The sequence below is a fragment of the Staurois parvus genome, unplaced genomic scaffold, assembly GCF_062004578.1.
Source record: "Staurois parvus isolate SC_StPar_1 unplaced genomic scaffold, SC_StPar_1.0 ptg002066l, whole genome shotgun sequence".
NCBI lineage: Eukaryota > Metazoa > Chordata > Amphibia > Anura > Ranidae > Staurois > Staurois parvus.
This window is the reverse complement of record NW_028319862.1, coordinates 156,787-167,431: the sequence shown is the minus strand read 5'-3', so window position 1 is coordinate 167,431 and position 10,645 is coordinate 156,787. Positions and strand designations below refer to the sequence as shown.

At 45.7% G+C, this 10,645-nt stretch overlaps 1 protein-coding gene across 1 annotated transcript in view; it reads left to right on the top strand.

Annotated features, from left to right (window-relative positions):
* The first annotated feature begins 608 nt into the window (after positions 1 to 608).
* The window catches only part of LOC149432877 (heparan sulfate glucosamine 3-O-sulfotransferase 3A1-like), a 154,921-nt gene continuing 144,884 nt past the window's right edge, over positions 609 to 10,645 (top strand). Inside the window, exon 1 of the mRNA XM_089664842.1 lies at positions 609 to 1,610. Within this exon, the coding sequence (XP_089520968.1) occupies positions 1,108 to 1,610 (503 nt within the window). The 5' untranslated portion in view covers positions 609 to 1,107. The remainder of the gene's footprint in view (positions 1,611 to 10,645) is intronic.

Sequence of the window (10,645 nt, the reverse complement as noted above, 5' to 3'; positions counted from 1 at the left end):
GAAGGAAGGAAGGAAGGAAGGAAGGAAGGAAGGAAGGAAGGAAGGAAATTAGGAAGGAAGGAAGGAGTTTGGAAGGGGTTAGGAAATCCGGAAATGGAAAGAAAAAAGGAAGCAAAGGAGAAAGGATGGTGTAAGGAAAGGATAAAGGAAGGGAAGAGGAAAAGGTTAACAAAGGAAGGAAAAAAAGGACTGTGGAAATGCATGAATGGTAAAAGAGGAGAACGAACATATAATATAAAAGAAGGAAGGAAGGAAGGGGGGAGAGAGAGAGAGAGAGAGAAAGAGACAAAGAGAGAAAGAAAGAAAGAAAGAAAGAAAGAAAGAAAGAGAACATGCAGCAGAAAGGAGAATGCAGGAAAAGAGGAATAGAAGAGAGAGAGGGAAGAGAAGATGGACAGGTACAGAGGACACAGAGGGGACATATAATATCTTCTGTCACCTTTGGTTGGTAATGTAGCAGAATGAAGCTTTCATAGTGGCTGTGAAAGTAAACCCACCTCCTCCCTTCTCCTGATTGGCCCCTCCACATTCCATTGATCTGACTCCTGGCTCCCCATTGGAGGAGCCCCTTCTCCTGGAGTGCTGTGATGTCATTGAGAAGTTTGCTCTGCTGGTCCCCACGTGTGATGAGCATTGACAGAAGCGCTGGCTGAAGAGGAGCTGCTGGGGGGCTGTCAGGGGCTCCGGGGGGATTTCAGGACAGCTGCACCTCCCAGCCATACCATAGCAGTGCCTTGTCCTCAGGATAATACTCCACACAGAGATCACACCAACAAGAACAGGGCTTGGAATGACAGCTGAGAGGATACCAGAGACCACTGCCTGCCATGGAGATGACATCTGATGAGCATTGTCATGAATAGACATTTTGCATCTTGCCATCCCTGATGATTTAGTGCAATTTTCCAGCTGGAAACTTTCTACTGACCCCAAGAGCTTACAGTCTTGATGCCACAGCATGTGATAGGAGAATGCTGGAAGGGATCTGGAAGGGGGCACAGTGGGTTTAGGTCCATAGGCAGCTGCCTGTTGACTCCCAGCTGTGATGCCATGGCACCCTGGTCCAGGATCACCTGACATGGCGACCTCAGCCCTCTGTTGGCGACCATGACCTTCCCATCTGTCCTGCCCGAGCCCCTGTCCAGGAGTATCTTCAGGAAATTTGTGTTGATGCTGTGCTCCCTCATCATGTCCCTCTATGTCTTCTACTGTCTGTCTGATCGCTGCCAGAGCATGCCAGGTCCCATCATAGGGGCCCCAGAGGAGGAGGGGGTCTATGAGGACTCACCGCTGGCACTCTGGCAATCAGTGAAGAGGAAGAAGCTGCTGCAGAAGATCAGGGACCATCAGGGCACCTTCCGCCGGGGGGCGCAGTGGAGCCGCCTCTTCCCTAGTATTGGGGTGCCATACCCTGTACAGGAGGGGGGCAGTACCCTCACCCCACTGGGGGAAGGGAGCAAGAAGCTGCCCCAGGCTATCATCATTGGGGTGAAGAAAGGGGGGACCCGGGCTTTGCTGGAGTTCCTCAGGGTGCACCCCGACATCAGGGCGGTGGGAGCTGAACCCCACTTCTTCGATCGGAACTACGACAAGGGGCTGGACTGGTACAGGTGAGGTCCAATTCTAACACTCTCTATGTACATCAGCTGTCATTGTATGAGATGCTGGGTCTCTGCTGCCCCCAACTGGCCAGCAGCGGGACAGAAATACTGTACATTGATACATTGTATTGTACAAACAGCTCCGTATTGATACATTGTGTTGTACAAACAGCTCCGTATTGATACATTGTGTTGTACAAGCAGCTCCGTATTGATATATTGTATTGTACAAGCAGCTCCGTATTGATACATTGTGTTGTACAAACAGCTCCGTATTGATACATTGTATTGTACAAACAGCTCCGTATTGATACATTGTATTGTACAAACAGCTCCGTATTGATACATTGTGTTGTACAAGCAGCTCCGTATTGATATATTGTATTGTACAAGCAGCTCCGTATTGATACATTGTATTGTACAATCAGCTCCGTATTGATACATTGTATTGTACAAACAGCTCCGCATTGATACATTGTATTGTACAAGCAGCTCCGTATTGATACATTGTATTGTACAAACAGCTCCGCATTGATACATTGTATTGTACAAGCAGCTCCGTATTGATACATTGTATTGTACAAACAGCTCTGTATTGATACATTGTATTGTACAAGCAGCTATATATTGATACATTGCATTGTACAAGCAGCTCCGTATTGATACATTGTATTGTACAAACAGCTCTGTGTTGATACATTGTATTGTACAAACAGCTCCGTATTGATACATTGTATTGTACAAGCAGTTCTGTATTGATACATTGTATTGAACAAGCAGCTATATATTGATACATTGTATTGTACAAGCAGCTCTGTATTGATACATTGTGTTATACAAACAAATCAGCATCGATAGATAAATAATAACAAGTATCACAGGGGAGGCTGATGTGGGGCTAGATGTGCACTATATGATACGAGCCAAATCATCTCATTCTTTGCAATAGGATACATTCACAAAGCTAGGATAAGGATCCTTATTTTCTGAAAAGTCAGCTATTTTCAGCAGTCCAGTAAGGTGTGGTTCACATTTGTGTGGACTGTGTGCTGCAGGTAGGGCAGTTTGTTCATTTCAATGCCCTATCCGCATAAACGCAGGCAGTGGTGTATTCACCACGAGGCCAACTAGGCCTTTGCCTAAGGCGACACTTTTCAGGGGACAGAATGAGGCACACAAGTGGCAGGAATGGGGAACTGGTCAGCTCCGCCATGAGACCTGGAGGAGGCTGAGCGCTGCTGGAGGGTGCGGGGATGGCCAGCTGCTTTTGTCATTGCAGGGATTAAAGTTAGTGCACGAATTGGGTGGTCGTGGTGGGCGAGTTAGGGGGGGGATGGCAGTGACCGATGTGTGTTGGTCAGTGGTGGCGGTGAGCGGGGGCGGCGGGGGGATTTAAGTAATAGGCTCTGGTGGTGGTGGTGGGTTGGTTGGGGGGGTATCACAGTGATAGGCTCTGGTGGTGGCGGTGGGTTGGTTGGGGGGGTATCACAGTGATAGGCTCTGGTGGTGGCGTTGGGTTGGTTGGGGGGGTATCACAGTGATAGGCTCTGGTGGTGGCGGTGGGTTGGTTGGGAGGGTATCACAGTGATAGGCTCTGGTGGTGGCGGTGGGTTGGTTGGGAGGGTATCACAGTGATAGGCTCTGGTGGTGGCGGTGGGTTGGTTGGGGGGGTATCACAGTGATAGGCTCTGGTGGTGGCGGTGGGTTGGTTGGGGGGGTATCACAGTGATAGGCTCTGGTGGTGGAGGAGGGGTGTGGGCGCACAATTTTAGTATTGCCTAGGGCAGCACATGAAATAAATACACCACGGAATGCAGAGAAAGAAGTCCCAGTACCCTTTCAGAAAAATGCCCACATAGAATCAGCACCATGCAATTTTGCATACGCAAAAAAAAAAAAGTGGGTGTTTGGCCGATGCGTGGGGCTGCCATAAAGAATTACTATCATCCCCGCGAGTCTGCTAAGCAGCAGCGCATTTCTCTCACACGTCAGGAACATGCATGATTTTGCGTGTTCCTGGCACAAAATAGTGGGAACCAGGGGCAGACTGACCATTTGGGAACTCAGGCACTGCCCGAGGGACCGGGGTCAGTAGGGGACCCCATGAGATGCCCCTTGGTACCTTTCATTTGCTTTTTTGGGTGTGGTTTAAGTGTGGGCAAGGACACAGGGGCCCCATGATCCCCTATTGCCCGGGGGCCCCATGAGTTGTCAGTCCACCCCTGGTGGGAACTTAAGCCTGATACACACAATGAGAATATCGGACAAACGAGTGTTTGGTTTTCTTTTTTTTTTTTTTTTTTGCATCCTAGCCTCATATCGAAAATGAAGAGCTTACCAAAGTTACGAAAATTCTCGTAAGACAGAATACAACTTCAGACGTGATGTCATGTGTTGTATTTTAATGTATTCTTTTGTTTCTGAGCATGCGTGGTGGTCTTCCATTTTTTATCAGACGAATACTATACTGATTGAATGAATATCGTTCGTTCTGGTATTGTATGAGAAAAATTTTCCTGCTCATTCCTTCAGATAATTTCGCACGAGCAGTCATGATCGCCTCCTCAAAAGCTGTGCACTAATGATCAGATTAACGAACGTTCATTTTTTCCTCCGATTTTCTGATCGTGTGTACTAAGCATTGGCCTAAGATTTCAACATTACAGTCACATGGCTTAAATAAAGATCCTTATCCTTGTGTAAAAGCCTTGTGAATGGAGCCTCATGTGCACTCATTCTATTGGGACTCGGGTCTAAGTTTGGTTGTTGGGGTCCACTTTAGGGCTTTTATTTTTCTAGTCCTTTATCCTCATACTACGTCTTTTTTTTTCACTCGAAAAAGGTCGGAGGAGCCTGTTGCTAGGGGCCTCTCTTAATATACCACTCCACCATTTAGAGGGGGTGCTTTACCCCAATTATTCTCAGACCTACGAAAACATCTAGATGACATATAACCCCCTCCGGAAGCATTGCTGATCACTTTTGGGGCAACTGTGGTTACATACTGTATAATTATACATGATAATTTACTGTCCCCATATCTGTACTTTCATTTTTTACCGTATGTCAGGATGTGTACTTGTGTACAGCTGAAGTTACTATATATTTTTGTACTCTGATTTTATAATGTCTGTTTGATAAAAATTTTAAAAGATTATTTTTTCCCCCCCTAAAACTGCAGGAAGGAAATACATTTCCCAAAATACAAAAAAAAGCGATACCTTGTAACCCTGTAAGGATAACATTTACTAGTTTTTCTTAGGAGGCCACATAACTAAATGTTGAATTATTTATTATTATTATTATTATTATTATTATTATTATTTATTGGATTTAAAAAGATCAGCTTTTATGGAACTTATCACAACTGAATATATATTTAAAGTGTACTTATAGCCCAAGCTTTTTTATATCTTGTATGGAGTGGGAAATGATTGAAACATCTGAAAAAGAGTCAGAGTATCGGCTGCTCGTCCCCAAACTACGTGATTTACACAGAAAAATACCCCGTTTGGGCATTAACGCAGCTAAAGTATTTCACACATGAATTGATGTAACAAAAAATACTTTATTTAACGCAATAATTATATAAAATCATTATACATATATTAAAGCCCTAGAGTGGCTCTGACAGGGTCATTTTGTAATAATCCCCCGTATGAAAATAATAAAAGTAAGCATCACATAAACACATAGAAGAGCCCCAATGCGTTTCGATCATTCCAGTCCAAGATCTTCTTCCGGGGGCAAGAAATGGGAGATCCGTAAATAGATACATACACAATATTATCACCTTGTATTTCAACCAATAACAACAATGTACTCCCCACTCTTATACTTACAAACAGGGGCGGACTGACCATTTGGAAACTCAGGTACTGCCTCGACTCGGGGTCAGTAAGGGGCCCCATGAGATGCCCCTGGTACCTTTTTCATAGGCTTTTTTGAGTTTGGGCAAGGAAACAGGGGCCCCATGATCCCCTATTGCCCGGGTGCCCCATGAGTTGTCAGTCTGCCTTGTTTACAAAGCAGTAGCTTGAAAACACAACTGCCCATCAGAACATCCCTAAAAACAATGGTGTCCACCATGGAATCCTGGACTTAAGTGGGCGAGGAAGTAACCTCTGTAGGTGACCTCAAGGACATCGCAGATATTGGTGGAGAGAGAACGAGACTATCAATAGCACCAAAAGCCCAATAGGGAAAGTTAAAGCTACTAAATGAAATAAAAAAGTGACTTGAACTTTTCCCTCTTGGGCTGCTGGAGCTATTGATTGGCCCCTTCTCTCACCACCAACACCTGAGATGTCCATGTGGCCACCATTTTATCTCCAGAGGATACTTCCTCTTGATTAAAGTAGAATTATAGGCAAAATTTTTTATTTCCGATAGAGTAAGGAAGGGCTATAACCCCTGTCAAATTTTTTCTTGCCATCTGTGTCCCATTGGGGAGATTTCCCTTCATTTCCTGTCCCATAGCCACATCAGGAAGTGAAAGGAAATTAAAGGAATTCCTTGGGGACCCCCAGGTCACCAGAACTAGGGTCCTCATTGGAAGATTTCCACCCTATTAGTTTTTTGGGATATTCTTTTACTTTCACATTTGGTGATAATTGTAAACAGGACAAATAGAGGGGGAATCTCCTTAACAGAGGCACAGGCAGCAATAGAAGCCGATCATCTCCACTCCTTCAAAATCGAAAAAAAAATGTTTTGCCTTTAGTTATGCTTTAAGTGAAAGAAATCGTCTTTTGATCAGTTGGAAGTGTCCCCATTGGAAGATTCCTCTCTTTTCCTTTTCAAGTGACAGCTCAGAGTTTAGGACTTTCTCTTCCTCACAGTCACAATTATTCGTCACCAGGATCAAAAAAAATCTTGCCAGTTGAATACAGACAGCAAAAAAAACACCCCCCGAAGTAAAAGAAGTGGCTGCCACTTTTTGCTGCATAAGTTATGTTGTTATTTCAACTGAGATCTTAGTAAAGATTTGATATTTGTCATTTCTGGCGTGCCGGCCATTTCTTCCACTTTGGAATGACACCGTGTCCCCAATGGCTGTGCACCTTCATGGTGTGAAAGGTGAAGGTACAAGATGGATTTAAGGGGCCAGGTCACATGATAACGTGGTGCAAGAAACCTGCACATTTCCCACACTGCATTCAAAACGCACTGCACGTGCGATCCGCAGCTGGTGTCACTGCCAACTTAATGACACCCCAAATGCAGGTCGCAAACACACTGTGTTTGCCTGCAGAGAATCGCATTATTTATTTATTTTCAGGTACTTATATAGCGCCGTAAATTTACGCAGCACTTTACATATATATTGTACATTCACATCAGTCCCTAACCCTCAAGGGGCGTACAATCTCAGGTCCCTAACCCTCAAGGGGGGTACAATCTAAGGTCCCTAACCCTCAAGGGGTGTACAATCTAAGGTCCCTAACCCTCAAGGGGCGTACAATCTAAGGTCCCTAACCCTCAAGGAGCATACAATCTAAGGTCCCTAACCCTCAAGGGGCGTACAATCTAAGGTCCCTGACCCTCAGGGGGCGTACAATCTAAGGTCCCTAACCCTCAAGGGGCGTACAATCTAAGGTCCCTAACCATCAAGGGGAGTACAATCTAAGGTCCCTAACCCTCAAGGGGAGTACAATCTAAGGTCCCTAACCCTCAAGGAGCATACAATCTAAGGTCCCTAACCCTCAAGGAGCGTACAATCTAAGGTCCCTAACTCACATTCATACATACACATACTAGGGACAATTTAGACAGGAGCCGATTAACCTACCTGCATGTCTTTGGAGTGTAGGAGGAAACCGGAGTAGCCGGAGGAAACCCATGCAGGCACAGGGAGAACATGCAAACTCCAGGCAGGTGGTGCCGTGGTTGGGATTCGAACCAATGACCCGAGTACTGCCAGCCAGAAATACTAACCATTTAGTACCATGTGATCTGGTTTTAAATCATTTTATAAAGTAGTTCCTGCCAGGGGCGGACTGACCATTTGGAAACTTGGGCACTGCCCGAGGGCATGGGGTCAGTAGGGGGCCCCATGAGATGCCCCTGGTACCTTTTTCATAGAATTTTTGAGTTTGGGCAAGGACACAGGGGCCCCATGATCCCCTATTGCCCGGGGGCCCCATGAGTTGTCAGTCCGCCCCTGGTACCTGCCCTACTTTTGGTGTGGTCCGGCATGATTTCATCCCATTCAAATGAATGGGTTGAAATGGCGCTGCACTTGGATTGCATGTGAACCGCACAGAAATACACAGCACGCTCCTATGAGATTCGTGGTTTGAGCCAGCCCTAAAGTCAGCAATAAAAATCTGGCAGGGGATGCAACCCTTTCATGTTCCATCCAAAAGTAAAAAGTCTCCTTTTAGCTATCACTGGAACAAGTGTGTCCATTGAAAGAGTTCTCTTTTCCTGACAGCTCAATATTATGGATTTCCCATCAATTTCAGTCCTGGAGTCAGTAGGGTGAACCTCCCTCATGGGGACAATAAAAGGCTGACAGGACCCCTCAGATTGGGACCTTATTTGGTCCAATACCAAGGAGTCATCACAGAATATTGTGGCCCTGGAGACCAACTACAAAGTTTTGACCCGCTGGTACCTAGTCCCGGCTAGAATTGCGAAATATACCCCTGATTACCCCTCAGTTTGTTTCAGGGGCTGCGTAGACCTGGGTACTTTTTTCCATATTTGGTGGGATTGCTCCATCGTCCGTGCATTTTGGGTGGAGGTTTTTAAAATATTATCTACACTCAATGCCGTAACCCTCTATCCCGATCCATTAATCGCGCTTCTTAACCTGCGACCACCTGGCATCGCTACGGCGCATTTCAAACTTATTCTACAAGTCACCACCACAGCCAAGCAGGTTATCGCTAAATCATGGAAATCTCCCTCGTTGAGTATGACTGCAGTTTCGAATAGGGTCACTCAGGCAATGATTCACGCAAAAATAGAAGCCACTATCCTAGATTCCATCCCTAAGTTCAAGAAGATTTGGAATCCCTGGGTAGAGCATTTCCTTCCATCCAATTTTGATGACTCCCTTCTCAATCCGTAATCTGCATCTTTTGTTTGACGGTACCATTCCTTAACCATACTGCGGGTTTTCCCCTTCTCCCCCTACTGTGCAGCCGTATGCCCCTTCCCATCCTCCCCCCCCCCCCTCCCCCCCATTTTGTTAGGCCTTAACTGCCATTTGATAGTCCTCTTTATTAGTGATGCCTGACCTTGTATTATTGGGTTTCTTACTGTGCAATTAATGTACACCTTCAATGACCCATACTTTTGCTTATTGTTTTATGCTGTTCCATGTTAAAAAATAAAATTGTTTGAACAAGAAAAGGCTGACAGGGGTCCTGACCCCTCACTACTCTTTCTAAAACTAAAAATTACAGTTTGGGACTGGATACTCTTTAATATGAAAGTAATATAGTGGGGGGGGGGGTGTTGTCCAATACTCAGCTGACCTCCTGTCCATATACCCCCTTAGCAGAATTCTGCACCCATCACTTTGAAGTCTGCTTTAGCTTCCAAAGGCAGCGAGCGGGCTTGTAAGGTACAACTACAGTTCCTGAAAGGTCAAAGCTCATGTTTTTGTGCTGCTATAATATAAGTAAATCAATTAGCGCACCCAAATATCCAAAACTGCAATCATAAATAAATAAAATTAACATATATAGTGCCTTGAAAAAGTCTTCCTCCCCCCTGAAATGTCCCCCATGTTGTCATGTCACAATGTATTCCCCACTCCCCCCTGAAATGTCCCCCATGTTGTAATGTCACAATGTATTCCCCCTTCCCCCCTGAAATGTCCCCCATGTTGTCATGTCACAATGTATTCCCCTCCCCCCTGAAATGTCCCCCATGTTGTAATGTCACAATGTATTCCCCCTTCCCCCCTGAAATGTCCCCCATGTTGTCATGTCACAATGTATTCCCCTCCCCCCCTGAAATGTCCCCCATGTTGTCATGTCACAATGTATTCCCCTCCCCCCCTGAAATGTCCCCCATGTTGTCATGTCACAATGTCTTTTATCGGGATTGGATGTGATAGACCGACACAAAGTGGCACATAATTGTGAAGTGGAAGGAAGATGAGAAATGGTTTTCAACATTTGTGACCAATAAATCTGTGAAAAGTGTGGCGGCATTTGTATTCGGCCCCCCCGGAGTCAATACTTTGTAGGACCCCCTTTGGCTGCAATTCCAGCTGCAAGTCTTTTTGGGGATGTCTCTTTGCACATCTAGAGAGGGACATTTCTGCCCATTCTTCTTTGCAGAATCCCTCAAGCTGTCAGATTGGATGGAGAGCGGCTGGGAACAGTAATTTTCAGGTCTGGCCACAGATTCTGCATTGAATTTGGGTCTGGACTGTGACTGGGCCATTCTAACACATGAAGATGCTTTGATCGGAACCATTCCATTGTAGGTCTGGCTGGATGTTTCAGGTCGTTGTCCTGCTGGAAGGGGAACTTCCGCCCCGGTCTCAAGGTTTTTGCAGACTCTAACGGGTTTTCTTCTAAGATTGCCCTGTATTTGGCTCCATCCATCTTTCCATCAACTTTGACCAGCTTCCCTGTTCCTGCCGAAAAAAAGCATCCCCACCACATGATGCTGCCACCACCATGTTTCACAGTGGGGATGGTGTGTTCAGGGTGATGTGCAGTGTTGGTTTTCCGCCACACATAGTGTTTTACTTTTAGGCCAAAAAGTTAAATTTTGGTCTCCTCTGACCAGAGCCCCTTCTTCCACATATTTGCTGTGTTCCCCACAAGGCTTCTGCAAACTGCAAGATAAGGACACAGGGGCCCCATGACCCTCTATTGCCCGGGGCCCCCATGAGTTGTCAGTTCGCCCCTGTCAGCGTCCATGGGGGCCAACAATTTTTGTGTTGCCTAGGGCAGCACAAAACCTAAATACACCACTGACTTGTAATGTAGACTGTTTGTGGTACCTGTGGCTCTCTGGCCATTGGAAAGTGACGGGGATTTTATGCTAGCTTACTTTGCAGCCTCCAGACCTCC